This window comes from Oncorhynchus gorbuscha, linkage group LG15 (assembly GCF_021184085.1).
Source record: "Oncorhynchus gorbuscha isolate QuinsamMale2020 ecotype Even-year linkage group LG15, OgorEven_v1.0, whole genome shotgun sequence".
Lineage (NCBI taxonomy): Eukaryota > Metazoa > Chordata > Actinopteri > Salmoniformes > Salmonidae > Oncorhynchus > Oncorhynchus gorbuscha.
Genome location: NC_060187.1, coordinates 59373993 through 59393239, shown reverse-complemented (window position 1 = coordinate 59393239; position 19247 = coordinate 59373993). Strand labels below are relative to the sequence as shown.

The 19247-nt window shown below is 42.4% G+C and overlaps 1 protein-coding gene across 1 annotated transcript; it reads right to left on the bottom strand.

Annotated features, from left to right (window-relative positions):
• Positions 1–6655: 6655 nt before the first annotated feature.
• Positions 6656–11335, bottom strand: LOC123996955 (probable U3 small nucleolar RNA-associated protein 11). Its single transcript, XM_046300841.1, has 8 exons — positions 11138–11335; positions 10843–10904; positions 10593–10695; positions 10064–10186; positions 9645–9738; positions 7787–7917; positions 7419–7529; positions 6656–7018 (listed from the first exon to the last, which is right to left on the bottom strand). The coding sequence occupies exons 1-8, from the start codon at positions 11195–11197 to the stop codon at positions 6935–6937; spliced, it is 768 nt and encodes a 255-aa protein (XP_046156797.1). The 5' UTR covers positions 11198–11335; the 3' UTR covers positions 6656–6934.
• Between the last annotated feature and the right edge of the window lie 7912 nt (positions 11336–19247).

Sequence of the window (19247 nt, the reverse complement as noted above, 5' to 3'; positions counted from 1 at the left end):
CCTGACTCAGAGTGATCTAGGCTCAGGGCCTGCAATCTTCTGTGTGTGAGAGAGCTCACACACACACAGAGATCGGCTCTCTCGCAAACACACCGCAAATCTCTTGCAGCTCCTTTCCTGATGAACACACAAACCCATACACGTTCACCGTACATACAAACACGCACAAAGGTGTGTACATCTAGAGTGGGATGTTTTCCTTTGAGTCGATTTGAATTCTTGATACAGTAAGGCTGTGACTCTTGTGACTTTCGCTTGGAAGTCAGCTGTGGGTACAGTTCTCACCTGATCCCAGACCAAAGTTGTTGGACATAAAAAAAACAAATGAGAGGGAAAATATGAGAACTTGGTAATGAGATCAAAGGAGGTAAAGTTTGTATTGAGCCGAGTAAATTGGCAGGATAAATCTGATTATGGAAACTTTACTTCAGAAAACTTGTGTTTACAACTTTCAATAGATACACTGAGTGCACAAAGCATCAACACCTACTCTTGCCATGACGTAGACTGACCAGATGAAAGCTATGATCCCTTATTGGTGTCACTTGTTAAAAGCACTTCCATCAATGTAGATGAAGGGGAGGAGACAGGTTCAATAATGATTTTTAAGTCTTGAGACATGGATTGTGTATGTGCGCCATTCAGAAGGTGCATGGGCACGACAAAATATCTAAGTGCCTTTTGTATGGTGCCAGGTGCACTGGTTTGTGTTAAGAACTGCAACGCTGCTGGGTTTTTCACACTCAACAGTTTCCCGTTGGTGTATCAAGAATGATTAACCACACAAAGGACATCCAGCCAACTTGACACAACTGTGGGAAGCATTGGAGTCAACACGGGCCAGGATCCCTGAGGAATGCTTCCGACGCCTTGTAGTCCACGCCCTGACAAATTGAGGCTGTTCTGAGGGTGAAAGGGGTGGGGGTGCAACTCAATATTAGGAAAGTGATCTGAATAGCTCCACGTTTTTCATATTTTGGACGCTGAACCAAAACCAAAACATAATATTAGAGAAAGGGCACCTGAGTGAACAAATAACAAAACATAGTAATACTTTTTAAAAATGTATTTAATAAACAAAGTTATGCAACACACAATGCGTGAAAAAGTAATTGACCGCTTACACTCAATAACGGGTTGTGCCAGTGACTGCAACCAAACGCTTCCTGTGGCTGTTGATGAATCTCTCACATCACTGTGGAGGAATTTTTGCCCACTCTTCCATACAGTACTCCTTTAACTCAGTGACATTTGTGAGTTTTTGAGCATCAACAGTACATTTGAGGTCCTGCCACAACATCTCAATCAGGTTTAGGTCTGGATCTTGACTAGGCCATTCCAGAACTTTAAATGTGTTACTTTTCAGCCATTCTCATGTAGACCTGTGTTTTTTGGTTCTTACTGTGGAATGCAGGTCTACATCAGAATGTCTGAAAAGCGACACATTCAGTGTTCTGGAATGGCCTAGACAAAGTCTAGTTAAAGCAGTTCTACATGGAAGAGTGGTCAGAAATTCCTCCACAGGGATGTGAGAAAGGGATCAAATCACATTTTTTATTTGTCACGTGCGCTGACCACAACGGGTGTAGACTTCACTGTGAAATGCTTACTTTACCAACAATGCAGTTACATTTGCAAAAAATCTAACAGGAAATTGTAACACAATAAAATAACAATAACGAGACTATATACAAGGAGTACCATTACCGAGTCAATGTGCAGGGGTACGAGGTAGTTGAGGTACAGTAAATGAGGTAACATGTACATGTAGGTAGTGTGACGACCCTCCCACTCTGTCTTCCGAATTCTCTCTTTGCTTTTGTTTTTCCATCATAGGATGTCGGTGGGCGGATCCGGGAGGTTCGTCAGCGAAATGAAACACACCTGGGCTCGGGTTCGACCCAGGGATATATACACCCATATATACACCTTTCCCACATACATTGAGATAACTCTCTCCACGCAGACACACTAGTTTTTTTTCTTCATTGTGGCATTTGGGGCTTCTTTGTGTTGATTTGTTTTGGAGCGTTTCAACACCCCTCATTATCACCACCTATGCAAGCATCCACTCACTTACAATACTGACTACACACACCATTGTTACTTGTATATGGTTGACTTTATTTAATAAAAATGTCTGTCATTTCATTATCTCCGTGTTTTCTCCCTCTTGGTTACGGGCTACGAGGTGTTTCGTAACAGCAGGGTTAAAAGTGACGATCAGGCAATCAGGATAGATAATATACAGAGTAGAAGCAGCGTATGGGAAGTGTGAAAGTGTGTCTGATGGAGTGGCATCAATAAGCATGTGTGCGTGTGTGAGCGTGTGTATTCTATATGTGTGTGTTAGATTACCTGTGTAGTATGTGAGTGTGTAGGTATAGTCCAGTGAGTGTGCAAAGAGCCGGTACCAGAGAGCCAACGCACATATTCTGGGTAGTCATTTGATTTACTTTTCAGCAATGTTTTGGCTTGGGGGTAGAAGCTGTTCAGGAGCCTTTTGGTCCCAACCAGTTATTGAGACTAACGGCCCTGCTACACTATAGCCATCGGGTGTCCGGCGTTGTCATCAGCCGTCACGACGTTGAGTAAAGGCTTCCATTGAAATCAATGAAAGCCGCTTCACTTGTGCTCGCGTTGTGCCACATCCAATGGCAGTGTCCAAGCTCAAGAATCGCTGAGGTTCAATTCTCGATGGCTGACGCACACGTTCATTCGATCTGGGTAATGTGTCGTACTGGATTGCTAGTACAAAAAGTGATTTTTTTTTGCAGAATTATTTTATTGCCTTGTTTAAAACAGGATGCATGTTGTGGAATATTATTTTATTCTATACCGGCTTCTTTCTTTTCACTGTCGATGAAATTATTATTGTGGGGTAAGTTCTATCACAGCCATTAATCTGTCACTGTTTTAAAGTCACCATTGGCCTCATGGTGAAATTCCTGAGCTGTTTCCTTCCTCTCCGGCAATGGAGAAGGACGCCTGTATTTTTGTAGTGACTGGGTGTATTGATCTGCCTATTATTTTTTTTATTACCCATCTACCTATAGGTGCCCTTCTTTGCGAGGCACTGGAAAATCTCTGGATGAATCTGTGTATGAAATTCTCTGCTCAACTGAGGGATTTAAAGATAATTGTATGTGTGGGATACAGAGATCAGGTACTAATTCAACTTATGTGACTTGTTATGCAAATATTTACTCCTATTTAGGGTTGCCATAACAAAGGGGTTGAATACTTAGACTCAAAACATTTCCCCTTTTCATTTATTTGTGAACATTTCTAAAAAGATCATTCCAATTTGACATAATGGGGTATATTGTGTCTAGGCCAGTGACAAAGTTTCCACATTCAATGATTTAAAAAAACAGGCTGTAAAACAAGAAAATGTGGAAAAAGTGTGTGAAGACTAGCCAGTTACACTGACTAGCCAGTTACACTGACTAGCCAGTTACACTGACTAGCCAGTTACACTGACTAGCCAGTTACACTGACTAGCCAGTTACACTGACTAGCCAGTTACACTGACTAGCCAGTTACACTGACTAGCCAGTTACACTGACTAGCCAGTTACACTGACTAGGCAGTTACACTGACTAGCCAGTTACACTGACTAGCCAGTTACACTGACTAGCCAGTTACACTGACAGCCAGTTACACTGACTGAGTTACACTGACTAAGTTAACTGACTAGCCAGTTACACTGACTAAACACTGACTAGAAGTTAACTGACTGCCAGTTACACTGACTAGCCAGTTACACTGACTAGCCAGTTACACTGACTAGCCAGTTACACTGACTAGCCAGTTACACTGACTAGCCAGTTACACTGACTAGCCAGTTACACTGACTAGCCAGTTACACTGACTAGCCAGTTACACTGACTAGCTAGGTTCACAATGTAAAAAGCAACTTCTGAAAGTAGAGGATCCTTTAGTACAACCACTAGCAACATTTTAATGAATATTTACAAAAAAACGGAACAAAGCTTACGCATAATCGATGAATATGGTACAGTAAGGGAAAATAGAATAGAGGCTCTTCCCCTCTGCTCCTCTCCGCTTTCAAAACAACATGCTCCGTGTAGCAGGTAGAACGTCACATTGACGCGACACTGATGGCAAAGCAACGCTTATAGTGGAGCTGAAGTGTAAAGGGGCAATTCATTTTTCACACAGGGGATTTGGGTGTTGCATAACTTTGTTAAATAAAATAATTATTAAATTATTTATTCACTCAGGTCCCCTTTCTCTAATATTAGGTTTTGGTTGAAGAGCTGAGCATTCAGTGTCCAAATTATGCAAAAAAAAAAAAAAAAATCAGAAATGGGAAACTAAATTTTTCACACGTATAATGGCAGCTATAAAAACTGCACCAGTCAAAAGTTTGGACACACCTACTCATTCAAGGGTTTTAATTTATTTTTACTATTTTGTACATTGCAGAATAATAGTGAAGAGATCAAAACTATGAAATAACACATGGAATCATGTAGTAACCAAAAAAAGTAACAAAATCAAAATATATTTTATACTTGACATTCTTCAAAGTAGCCACCCATGACTTGATGACAGCTTTGCACACTCTTTGCATTCTCTCAACCAGCTTCCCCTGGAATGATTTACCCAAAAGTCTTGGAAGGAGATTCTACATATGCTGAGCACTTGTTGGCTGCATTTCCTTCACTCACGGTCCAACTCATCCCTAACCATCTCAATTGGGTTGAGGTCAGGTGATTGTGGTGGCCAGTTCATCTGATGCAGCACTATCGCTCTCCTTCTTGGTCAAATAGCCCTTACACAGCCTAGAGGTGTGTTGGGTCATTGTCCTGTTGAAAAACAAATGATAGTCCCACTAAGCCAAACAAGATGGGATGGCGTATCGCTGCAGAATGCGGTGGTAGCCATGTTGGTTGAGTGTGCCTTGAATTCTGAATAAATCACTGTCACCAGCAAAGCACCTCCACACCTCTTCTTCCATGATTCAGTGTGAATCACACATCCAGAGATCATCCATTCACCTGCTCTGCGTCTCACAAAGAGACGGCGGTTGGAACCAAAAATCTCAAATTTGTACTTATCAGACCAAAGGACAGATTTCCACCGATCCATTGCTCGTGATTCTTGGCCCATGCAAGTCTCTTATTATTATTGGTGTCCTTTAGTAGTGGTTTCTTTGCAGCAATTCAACCATGAAGGCCTGATTCATGCAGTCTCCTCTAAACAGTTGATTTTGAGAGGTGTCCGTTACTGAAACTATGAAGCATTTATTTGGGCTGCAATTTCTGAGGCTGGTAACTAATGAACTTATCCTCTGCAGCAGAGGAAACTGTCTTCCATTCCTGTGGTGATCCACATGAGAGCCAGTTTCATCATAGCGCTTGAAGGTTTTTGCGACTGCACTTGAAGAAACTTGACTGACCTTCATGTCTTAAAGTAATGGACTGTTTCTCTTTGCTTATTTGAGCAGTCTTAACGTGGACTTGGTCTCTTACCAAATAGGGCTATGTTCTGTATACCTCTCCTACCATGTCACAACACAACTGATTGACTCAAACACATTAAGAAGGAAAGAAATCCCACAAATGAACAAGGCACACTAGTTAATTGAAATTAATTGAAATGCATTCCAAGTGTGCAAAGCTGTTATCAAGGCAAAGGGTGGCTACTTTGAATAAACTAAAATATATTTAGATTTGTTTAACACTTTTTTGGTTACTACATGATTCATTGTGTTATTTCATAGTTTTGATGTCGCCACTACTATTCTACAATGTAGTAAATATTCAAAATAAAGAAATCTTGGAATGAGTAAGTGTCCAAACTTTCAGCTGGTACTGCATTTACCTATGACAATTCTGACTAGTCTTATGTATACTGTTATGTAGACCATAATTGGTCTTTAAACGACGCAAAGAAAATACTAACTACACTATGTTCTTGAATTGAGCGGCGAGAGAAAGTTAAGCCCAAATGTACTTACTTCAAATGTGCCAACTAGACCCTCTGCCAAAATAAAGGAAACACAAAAATAAAGTGTCTTAATAGAGTGTTGGGCCATCACGAGCCAGAACAGCTTCAATGCACCGTGGCATAGTTTCTACAAGTGTCTGGAACTCTATTGGAGGGATGCGACACCACTCTTCCAACAAGAAGTTCTATAATTTCGTTGATGGTGGTGGAAAGCGCCGTCTCAGGCGCCGCTCCTGAATCTCCCATAAGGTGTTCCAATTGGGTTGAGAACGGGTGACTGAGGCGGCCATGGCAATATGGGTTAGATAGTTTGTGTGTTCATCAAACCATTCTGTGACCACTTGTGCAATGTGGATGGGGCATAGCCATCGTACCCCAAATAATGCCCAGAATAACAGGATGCCCAGTATTTTTTTACATGAATTTAAGATTGATGGGATGTTAATTGCTTAATAACATCAGGAACCACACATGTGTGGAAGCACTAGCTTTCAATATACTTTGCATCCCGTATAATATTACTCACTCAAGTTTTCCATTATTTTGGCAGTACATTCCATTGATAAAGTACACTAGTGCCATCTACTGGTAGTATAACTGAACAGCATGATATTGATAAACGCTCACATTAACCTATAAAGATGAGGTTTGACAGACAAGATTGAGGCTTTAGGAATCTGTCTCAAAACAATTTATTTATACAATAATCAAACTTATATCCTTTGATAAATGTGTACAAAAACCCTGCGGTGCTGCAATCAGAGATAAATCTATGCCTCCAACAACAATTGAAAGTGTATTCTTTTACCATTTCACTTGTCCATATCCACATGAATTGCGCTAGGCAAACCAAAGTCCACATTTCTGTCCGATGGAGACCGACTGGTGATTGTATAACAGGCCACAGAAAGGTCTGGTTGATGATGCGTTTCCTGTTCAAAGAGGTTTACCTTTCTCAGCACTTTCTCTTAGCTTCAAACTTGTAGACAGCAGAGGCATTGACCGTCTCTTTGCTCACCTTCACCTTCTTGTTCTTATCCTGGACAGAGAGGAGACACCACAGAGATGGTAATACTGTTGAACATTCTATCATTTAGTGTGTGATCGTATTCTGTGGGAGACACACACAAGCACAACGAGGATCAAAGAAACCTCCTATATAGTTAACAAGCAGGCTGTTCTTTCTAGAAGTAGACGCCCCCTTTGGGACAGTGGATAGAATCGAATAGATTAGAACAGAACACAATTTAAAAGCCTAGAATTAAGTACAACTTATCCACCAGAGGGGGGAAACATACCTTTGGACTTTCTAACATGTGAAGAGCCTAGAAATACCCCATCAATACAACTATCATGGGGAAATCCATGTCTTTCCCAACCACCATCGTAAGCATTACGAATCATTAAGTTTATATGGCTTGCGGTCATCTCCTACTCACGTGTAGGTCTTTGCGTGTCTGGATCTTCTGGCCAATGACAAACATCTTCTTCTCCCGGTCAATCCGCTGGGACAAGATCTTATACTGGTGCTTCCTCTGTCTGGCCAACTTCTGCAGAGAGGAAAACATACGCAACCATCAACACATGTAACAGAGAAATACTCTGTAGTTGAATAACCACACACCACCATAATTGAGAAATCTTGTGAGTTTATGCTAACAAAAAGGCCTTAAAATGAAAGACTGGAATGGTCAATTTTTTTATAGCAAAATCGACCCACCCGGTGCCCTGGGCGAGCTAAAACGAATGCACCCATTGCTGAGGATCAGTGTGGCTATCAGGCTACACGGGGGCAGTCCCGACTGACCTTTATCACGAGAGGCTCCACGGCACCCTGGATGGTCTGGCTCTCCAGCGTATGGAGGGTGGGCCGGTTGTACACTCTATCCACCAGCTCAGGAGCTGTATCCAGGTGGCTGGCCAGGTCAAAGTCTGCTACTGTAGTGGAACACAAAACCAGGAGATATGAGGGCCTCTATCAGTTTCAGATGGTCTTTAAAAACAGTCTTGTATGAAATATCCAACACAATACTACAAAATAACACTGCCCAGTGTGTATATACAGTTGAAGTCGGAAGCATACATACATACACTCTCGTTTTTCAACAACTCCACAAATTTCTTGTTAAACTATAGTTTTGTCAAGTCGGTTAGGACATCTACTTTGTGCATGACACGCATAATACTTCCAACAATTGTTTACAGACAGATTATTTCACTTATAATTAATTCACTGTATCACAATTCCAGTGGGTCAGAAGTTCACATAAACTAAGTTGAAAGTTGACTGTGCAGCTAAACAGCTTGGAAAATCCCAGAAAATTATGTCATGGCTTTAGAAGCTTTAGAGGCTAATTGACATCATTTGAGACAATTGGAAGTGTACCTGTGGATGTATTTCAAGGCCAACCTTCAAACTCAGTGCCTCTTTGCTTGACATTACGGGAAAATCAGAAAAGACCCCAGAAAAAAATTATGGACCTCCACAAGTCTAGTTCATCCTTGGGGGAAATGTCCAAATGCCTGAAGGTACCACATTCATCTGTACAAAAAATAGTATGCAAGTAGAAACACCATGGGACCACACAGCCATCATACCGCTCTGTCTCCTAGAGATTAACATACTTTGGTGCGAAAAGTGCAAATCAATCCCAGAACAAGAGCAAAGGACCGTGTGAAGATGCTGGAGGAAACAGGTACAAAAGTATATATATCCACAGTAAAACGAGTCCTATATCGACATAACCTGAAAGGCTGCTCAGCAAGGAAGAAGCCACTGCGCAAAAACCGCCATTAGAAAAGCCAGACTACGGTTTGCAACTACACACGGGGACAAAGAGAGTACTCTTTGGAGAAATGTCCTCTGGTCTGTTGAAACAAAAATAGAACTGTTTGACCATAATGACCATCGTTATGTTTGGAGGGAAAAGGGGGAGGCTTGCAAGCTGAAGAACACCATCCCAATCGTGAAGCACAGGGTGGCAGCATCATGTTGTGGGGGAGCTTTGCTGCAGGAGGGACTGGTGCACTTCACAAAATAGATGGCAGCATGAGGGAGGAAAATTATGTGAATATATTGAAGGAACATCAAGAAATCAGTCGGGAAGTTAAAGCTTAGTCACAAATGGGTCTTCCAAATTAACAATGACCCCAAGCATACTTCCAAATTTGTGGCAAAATGGCTTATTAAGGACAACAAAGTCAAGGTATTGGAGTGGCCATCACAAAGCCCTGACCTCAAGCCTATAGAACATTTGTGGGCAGATCTGAAAAAGCGTGTGCGAGCAACGAGGCCTACAAACCTGACTCAGTTACACCAGCTCTGTCAGGAGGAATGGGCTGAAATTCACCCAACTTATTGTGGGAAGCCTTTGGAAGGCTAAACACAAGTTAAACAATTTAAAGGCAATGCTACCAAATACTAATTGAGTGCATGTAAACTTATGACCCACTGGGAATGTGATGAAAGAAATAAAACTACTATTATTCTGACATATCACATTCTTAAAATAAAGTGGTGATCCTAACTGACCTAAGACAGGGAATTTTTACTAGGGTTAAAATGTCAGGAATTGTGACAAACTGAGTACAAATGTATTTGGCTAAGTTGTATGTAAACTTCCAACTTCAACTTGCTTGGTGTTTGCATTAATGTATTCCTCTACCTTCTTGCTTTGAGTCCAAGTAGAAGGTGTGCCCATTTTTCTGTTTGCCGTCAGCATCCAGGAGATGGAGTTCGGATTTCAACCTCTCAATTTTCTGAGGGCAATTCAAAACACTTAAGCCTGCACCATCACCATTGTATACCACCATTGACAACTTCAGTGATTTAACAGAGTGAGTACAAGAAAGCAACAGTCTGCACGTTGCAGTCCACGGGATAAATTAACAGTTGATTTTGGTCAATTGCTTTTCATACGCTCTTATTTGTGCTGACTGGCATAGGCTCACCTCACAATGTCACACTGTACATATTCACAGCCCATTCATTTATCTAATCATACAGATAGAAGGAAATAAGTTCATTCAAGAACACAAGGAACAGTTTATTCAAGTTTAAAAAGGCACCACACTGAGTTCTTACCTTGCCCTCAGCCACTCTCTTCATCTCTACATATCTGATATCCTGCGTCCTCATCACCTTCCTCTGTTCCTCTGTATTCTCCTCCTCTGTTCCTTTAGCCTTATTTGCCACATGCACTCCATCCTTTCAGAACACAAGAGGACCAGAGATGAGGCTATTTTATTATCGGACTGCAGAAATGGCACAACCATTAATCGATCATGTTTTACTTTCATTCTTATACCGGCGAGGATGAAATATGGACATGGTATGACAGTCAAACATGAAATGACCGTATAAGCTAGCTATTGTATTAGCCCGAGTGCCAGTCTGTTTGTGCCATCACGCCAACTGATTATCACGCCTAACAATGAGCATGGGAGTTGGCAAGTGCACAAGCAGATCTGGGACCAGGCTACTCCTGTACAACCCGGACCCAGATCTTTGAGGTCTTACTCCATTGTGTTTGGTTTGACAATGACCAGAGGAGTTGACAAGACAGCACAAATCTGGGACCAGGCTAAGCAACATCCAACGAGTGATGACTTACCTTAAGCTGAGAGCTGACCATCTTAAAATAGAACTCATCGGGGTTTTTGTCCAAGGTTTTTTTATGCAAAGCAGCAAGGGTGTTCTGTTTCTTGTGGTAGTCACTGAAAAGGTCGAAACAAAGCATATAAAGATCAGCAAACAAATCAAATCTGTACATGGACCACACATATCTAGCTGTGTGGCTCATGTGACAGTTCAGCAAATGTGAATATGTGTTACTAGAATAAGCATGATTTAGATTGACTTACTCCGCGCGAAGTTTGTAATCCTTTTTCTTTTCAAGATGTCCCAGATGTTTTCTGAAAACAGGCTGTGGCACAACATTGAAGATGATTAGTTAACGTTAGTTATTCCATAAGGCAACAGGAACCAAATTCACATTGTCATTAAATAGTTAGCAACATAATGCTACATGTCAACAACCACCAAGCAATACTTCACACATTGGTAGCTGTACAAACAATAGCATTGCTACCTGGAAAGTTAACGCGTTAGCTAGCTAGCGATAGTAGCTAGCTGACGTAACAATTTTCTCATCCTTACCTGGGATCTTTCTTTGTGATTTTTTTGTTGGGATTTCAATGCCTTTCTAAACGACGACATATTTCCGATTTTGAAAGTAAAATACTCTATAAGGTAGACAGTTCTTCCTAAAACAAGCAACTGTCTGACTAACTACAAAGCCAAGACGCAAATGCCTCAAAATACCCTTAGTAAAACACGTGGGTATACAGGAAGCGCTACTTCACTTTTCATTTAAGAAGATTCGCTATTTCTTCGCTGGCAACTATATGTAGTACAAATCAAACCAATGATATTATAGTGAGCTCTCTTGACGTTATGGTGGGTGAAACGAGTGATGACAAAATATTAATATATGTTTCGAATTTCCGTTAGTGTCATTATTCATATCAATAAAATAGACAACATCAAACTTTTGTTGAAATTATCGGATGCAATATTCGCAATTAAACGGTAGGTGGCACTGATACACACATTTTGAAAATTAACCAGGCACTCCTGCCCTGATGTTGAAGGTAGTATGTGATAGGTATTTGGGTATGACGATGACTCAGGCTCCTCCTCTACGTGTCTTTTTTCTGATAATGAATGTCCTAATACAGATGATATAACTCACCCCTTGGTCCTAAGGACTACCTTCTAGTATTCAGCAGAATATTCTCACTAAACTGAGGGGCTTAAAATATATATTTTAATGCTATTATGTGCGTATATTGTTATTAATGTAATTGTTCAGCGTGAATTTAAAAAGTAGCTTTAACTTTCGTTGTTGTGAGGATAATCAAATTAAAAATCAGCGATAAGACAACCAAATTAGCCATTCAGCCCAGTAAATCCTTTACTGTGTTGAAAGTTTTCCGTTAAAAGTTTTACTGTGGCTTTAAAATATCAACTTTGGCAATCTTTCTTCAAGCAGACCAAGGCAGATGCCAACATCCTGCTACAGAGACACTGAGCACACCACCACATTATCTTTATATGGACTTTTTAAATCATCGGCATCCAAAACTGGGATCGTCCAGTCTGGTCTGTTCTGTCGCATGCTGCAAAATGCCAGGCTTGGAACCAGGAAAAGCTCCATAACAAACCCAGGTCACTGCGCTAGTCAGTTTATATGTCTTGGCCACAGTTTTGATGCTCCAAATTACTTAAGTCACCGTAATGAAGACCTGCTTTTGCCAAAGAAGTTGATTAACACAAACAGATAATAAACTCAGCCAAAAAAGAAATGCCCTCTCACTGTCAACTGCGCATACTTTCGGCAAACTTGTGTAAATATTTGTATGAACATAACAAGATTCAACAACTGAGACATTAACTGAACAAGTTCCACAGACATGTGACTAGAAAATTAATAATGTACCCCTGAACAAAGGGGGGGGGGTCAAAATCAAAAGTAACAGTCAGTATCTGGTGTGGCCACCAGCTGCATTAAATACTGCAGTGCATCTCCTCCTCATGGACTACACCAGATTTTCCAGTTCTTGCTGTGAGATGTTACCACATTCTTCCACCAAGGCACCTGCAAGTTCCCGGACATTTCTGGGGGGAATGGCCCTAGTCCTGACCCTCGGATCATGGCAGAACACTGATATTCCTGTCTTGCAGGAAATCACGCACAGAACGAGCAGTATGGCTGGTGGCATTGTCATGCTGGAGGGTCATGTCAAGATGAGCCTGCAGGAAGGGTACCACATGAGGGAGGAGGATGTCTTCCCTGTAACGCACAGCGTTGACATTGCCTGCAATGACAACAAGCTCAGTCTGATGATGCTGTGACACACCGCCCCAGACCATGACGGACCCTTCACCTCCAAATTGATCCCGCTCCAGAGTACAGTCCTTGGTGTAACGCTCATTCCTTCGACCATCACCCCTGGTGAGACAAAATCGCTGCGGAATACTGTGGTAGCCATGCTGGTTAAGTGTGCCTTGAATTCTAAATAAATCACAGACAGTGTCACCAGCAAAGAAGCCCCACACCAATGAACCTCCTCCTCCTTGCTTCCCAGTGGGAACCACACATGAGGAGTTCATCTGTTCACCTACTCTCCATCTCACAAAGACACAGCGGTTGGAACCAAAAATCTAAAATTTGGACTCATCAGACCAAAGAACAGATTTCCACCAGACTAATGTCCATTGCTTGTGTTTCTTCCTAGTGGTATTCTTTGGTAATGGTTTCTTTGCAGCAATTCAACCATGAAGGCCTGATTCACGCAGGCCTCTGAACAGTTTATTTTGTATATCACCCCTACCTTGTCACAACACAACTGATTGGTTCAAATGCATTAAGAAGCAAAGATATTCCACAAATTAACATTTAACAAGGCACACCTGTTAATTGAAATGCATTCCAGTAGCGCCTGCACCTCATGAAGCTGGTTGAGAGAATGCCAAGAGTGTGCAAAGCTGCCATCAAGGCAAAGGGTGGCTACTTTGAAGAATCTCAACTATAAAATATATTTAGATTTGTTTAACACTTTTTTTTGGTTACTACATGATTCCATAAGTGTTATTTGATAGTTTTGATGTCTTCACTATTATTCTACAATGTAGAAAATAGTACAAATAAAGAAAAACCCTATAATGAGTAGGTGTGTCCAAACATGTGGGGCCACAGTCCATGAACCATAACCATGTCGGAAATTACACACTCCCCATCTCTCTCGCACAAAAATAGTTATTATTAATACATTACATATACTGTCACGGGCATCGAAAGCATGCTCTTCTCCTCAGTGACATGGGGGTAAGGGGGTACAACACCTCCTTGGGGAACACCGCTCTCTCTCTCGCTCCACTTCCTGATACAATAATCCAAGGAGAGACCAGGCAAAACCACAGTGGCACCAGATCCCTAATCCCTAATCTCACTTTGGGAATGCTATGGAAAAAGCTCAAGAAGGAAGAGGGATATTCCACTATTCCTCAAACCATCTTTTTTTCTCTGTTTTGCACTCTCTGTGCTCTATCCCCCATGACCACATGACCACAAAGAATGTGTTTAATATGTGTGAGATTTGCCCAGCGAGCAGAATATTCTGCGGGTGATGAAGAAACCACTGAATGGGTTCAGTGTTTCCACTTTATGTCACTCACTTGTTTTTCATTTTCATCTCTAATGACCCTACTGTTTGGGGTCTGCCTCGGGGCCACTGTGATATACTAGTCCACTAACATGAGTCTAATTACCAAAACACAGACAGCACTTTAGGATTTACGGGTTAAATAATGTCTGCATAGATTTAGACTAATCAGCACTACAAGCCCAAATGCCTGTTGAATTATTGTAAGGGGTAAGTAGTAGAATGAAGATTGTGAGTCATAACATGTGGATCCTAGAGTGGGAGGACAAGAGCATTCGCCAAAGGGTCAGGAATTTCGAAATAACCTTATGGTGGCAAATCAAGTCAAATCAAACTTTTTGTCACATGCGCCGAATACAGCAATTGTAGACCTTACCGTGAAATACTTACTAACAAGCCCTTAATCAAACAAAAGTACCAATTGTGATGTTTATGGGACATATTGGAGTGCCAACAAAAGAAGCCCGTCAAAGGTAATGCATGTTTTATATTTTATTTCAGCGTTTTTTGTAGCGCCTGCAGGGTTGAAATATGCTAACCCCTTTGTTTACTGCTGGTGCTATCATCAGATAATAGCTTCTCATGCTTTCGCCGAAAAGCATTTTTAAAATCTGACATGTTGGCTGGATTCACAACGAGTGTAGCTTTACTTGAGTATCTTACATGTGTGATTTAATGAAAGTTTGAATTTTATAGCATTTTATTTTAATCTGGCGCTCTGCATTTTCCCTGGCAATTGGCCAGTTGAGACATTTGCGTCCCGCCTATCCCTAACTAGATTTATCCAACAGTGCAGTTCAAGACACAATAACATAACAATAACGAGACTTTATACAGAGGGTACCAGTACTGAGTCAGTGTGCAGGGGTACAGGTTAGAGGTAATTTGTACATGTAGGTAGGGGTGAAGTGACTTTGCATAGATAATAAACAGCGAGTAGCAGCAGTGTACAAAATAAATAGAGGTGGGGGGCAATGTAATAGTCCTGTGGCCATTTGAGTAATTGTTCCATAGTGTTATGGATTGGGGTAGAAGCTGTTAAGGAGCTTTTTGGTCCTAGACTTGGCACTCCGGTACCGCTTGCCGTGTGGTAGCAGAGAAAACAGTCTATGACTTGGGTGACTGGAGTCTCTAACAATTCTATGGGCTTTCCTCTGACATCGCCAATTATATAGGTCCTGGATTGCAGGAAGCTTGGCTCCAGTGATGTACTGGGCCGTACACATTACCCTCTGTAGCGCCTTACGGTCAGATGCCGAGCAGTTGCCATACCAGGCGGTGATGCAACCAGTCAGGATGCTCTCGATGGTGCAGCTGTAGAACTTTTTGAGGATGTGGGGACCCATGCCAAATGTTTTCAGTCTCCTGAGGGGGAAAAGGTTTTGTCGTGCTGTCGTCACGACTGTCTTGGTGTGTTTGGACCATAATAAATCATTGGTGATGCGGACAACAAGGAACTTGAAACTCTCGACCCGCTCCACTACAGCTCCGTTGATGTTAATGGGGGCCTGTTTGGCCCGCCTTTCCCTGTAGTCCAGGATCAGCTCCTTTGTCTTGCTCACATTGAGGGAGATGTTGTTTTCCTGGCACCACACTGCCAGTTCTCTGACCTCCTCCCTAGGCTGTCTGATCGTTGTCGGTGATCAGGCTTACCACTGTTGTGTCATCAGCAAACTTAATGATGGTGATGGAGTTGTGTTCGGCCACGCAGTAATGGGTGAACAGGTAGGACAGGGGGGGACTAAGTACACATCCCTGAGGGGCCCCAGTGTTGTGGATCAGCGTGGCAGACGTGTTGTTGCCTACCTTTACCACCTGGGGGCGGCCTGTCAGGAAGTCCAGATTCCAGTTATAGAGGGAGGTGTTTAGTCCCAGGGTCCTTAGCTTAGTGATGAGCTTCGTGGGCACTATGGTGTTGAACGCTGAGCTGTAGTCAATGAACAGCATTCTCACATAGGTGTTCCTTTTGTTCTGGTGGGAAAGGGCAGTGTGGAGTGCGATTGAGATTGAGTCACCTGTGGATCTGTTGGGGCGGTATGCGAATTGGAGTGGGTCTAGGGTGTCCGGAAGGATGCTGTTGATGTGAGCCATGACCAGCCTTTCAAAGCACTTCATGGCTACCTACGTGAGTGCTACGGGGAGGTATTCATTTAGACAGGTTACCTTCGCTTCCTTGGGCACAGGGACTATGGTGGTCTGCTTGAAACATGTACATATTAGACTCAGTCAGGGAGAGGTTGAAAATGTCAGTGAAGACACTTGTCAGTTGGTCCGTTCATGCTTTGAGTGCACGTCCTGGTAATCCATCTGGCCCGGCAGCTTTGTGAATGTTGCTACCGACAGCGTTATCCCACAGTCATCCAGAACAGCTGGTGCTCTCGTGCATGCTTCAGTGTTGCTTGACTCGAAGCAAGCATAAAAGGCATTTAGCTCATCTGGTAGGAATGTGTCACTGGGCAGCTCGCATCTGGGTTTCTCTTTGTAGTCCGTAATAGGTAGTCCATAGTAGAATTCAATCTTCATCCTGTATTGACGCTTTGCTTGTTTGATGGTTCGTCTGAGGGCATAGCGGAATTTCTTATAGCCTTTCGGATTAGTGTCCCGCTCCTTGAAAGCGGCAGCTCTATCCTCTAACTCGATGCGAATGTTGCCTGTAATCCATGGCTTCTGGTTGGGATATGTACAACAGTACCACAGTATGGTCACTGTGGGGATGATGTCGTCGATGCACTTATTGATGAAGCCGTTGACTGAGGTAGTATACTCCTCAATGCCATTGGATGAATCCCGAAACATATTCCGGTATGTGCTAGTGAAACAGTCCTGTAGCGTAGCATCCACTCCATATGACCACTTCCGGATTGAGCGAGTCACTGGTACTTCCTGCTTTAGTTTTTGCTTGTAAGTAGGAATCAGGAGGATGGAATTTTGGTCGGATTTGCCAAATGAGGGTTGGGGAGAGGTTTGTATGCATCTCTGTGTGTGGATTAAAGGTGGTCTTGAGTTTTTTTCTCTTCTGGTTGCACATGTGACATGCTGGTAAAAATGAGGTAAAACTGGTTTAAGTTTGTCTGCATTAAAGTCCCCGCCCGGCCACTAGGAGTGCTGCTTCTGGGTGAGCATTTTCTTGTTTGCTTATGGCCTTATTGAGTTGGTTGAGTGCGTTCTTAGTGCCAGCATCGGTCTGTGGTGGTACATAGATGGCTACAAATAATATAGATGAGAACTCTCTTGGTAGATAGTGTGGGCTACAGCTTATCAGCCAAGCAATACCTCGAGACTTCTTTAATATTAGACACCAGCACCAGCTGTTATTGACAAAAAGACACACACCCCCACCCCTCGTCTTACCAGACTTAGCTTCTTTGTTCTGCCGGTGCATGGAAAATCCCTCCAGCTCTATATTGTCTGTGTCGTCGTTAAGCCATGACTCAGTGAAACATAAGATATTACAGTTCTTAATGTTCCATTGGTCGGCTAATTGTAATCGTAGGTCATCCGTTTTATTTTCCAATGATTGCATGTTAGCAAGTAGAATTGATGGCCATGGGAGTTTACTCGCTCTCCTATGGATTCTCAAAAGGCAGCCTGAACTGCGTCCTCTTTTCCTTCGTCTTTTCTTCACACAAATGACGTGGATCTGGGCCTGTTCCCGGGAGAGCAATATATCTTTCTCGTCGGACTCGTTAAAGGAAAAAGCTTCTTCCAGTCAATGGTGAGTAATCCCAGTTCTGATGTCCGGAAGTTATTTTTGGTCATAAGCGATGGTAGCAGCAACATTATGTACAAAATAAGTTTAAAATAATCCAGATCTATGGCCTGTTTGGTTTTTAATATGACCCCATAAAAATAACAGCATTGAAATAAGCCTGCTGGACAGTGGCTGAGTTCAGGACTCTGGTCCTGTCTCCGCTGGCCCTGACCATTGCAGGCCCTTTTTTACAACAGGCCGACCCTGTCAGAAAAGTCCTCGAAAGGAGTTTCTGCGTGTGGTTCTAGATCTGATTGTGCTGTCTGTCTAATTCCTATGGTCATTGGCGTGACAATAGCCACAGAAGTTGACAAACAGCCCAAACAGATCTGGGACCAGGTTAGGAGTTTAACATTTTAGTCCCCCGACCAAGACCACAGTATTTTTCCAGTACAAGTACATTACATTTCTATGATGAGGCCCAACCTCTAAGACATATAGTGCGAGACATAACATTCTTCCTGTTTTTTCTCCCCATCTCCCCCGCTGTTCCTCGAGAGCCAGCAACAGTGAGTGCACCCCTGGACCTGATTCCCACCCTCACTCTCCAACCACAAATTCCTATAAAACATAAATCATCTCCAATTAACTGTTAAGTCTGCTGCTTAATTTCTCTGCTTGAGGTTGTGGTGTATATTGCTGGATTACCTGTTATATTATGGAGCCTCCGAGTGAGGTAGAGTGGGTGGTGGGTGTTGGGTGTTGTAAGTCTCCAAAATATGTCTGCAATCCTGAGGTAAAGGCAGTTCATCTCAAGCTTCAGCTCAAGCAGCTGTGAGTTTTAGGCCTAGGATTCTCTTATTGTCTTCTACTTATGCATAGCCTACATTTAATTTTTGGACAAGCAACCAATTGGATATTGCATTTGGACAAGCAACTACCACTTCTTAGACGTGGTCAAAAATACGTGTTCTTAGACATGGTCTATAGATAGCTACTCTAGCCCATGGTGACCCATTATGGCTAACTCTCTTGGCAGATGCGACAACACCCTTCAGAAATGAACATTTCTTTTTCGTGCCAATGACACATATAGTACATGACAGTCACCTGGCTGAACTCATAACAGGTCATACCAGGTCGTATTCCGAACCGCATCCAAATCTGAATCTAAATTGAATCTAAAACTCTAAATCTAAATCAAAGGTCAAAATGTGTCCTGACATTACTGGACTCTGGTGGAAAATTGGCACTCGTGTTATTTTTGCTGTGACGGTTCCCAACCCAACACCACACACACACACACGACAGGCTGGGTGCAGAACAGGGTCAGCCGCAAAGCAACACCCCT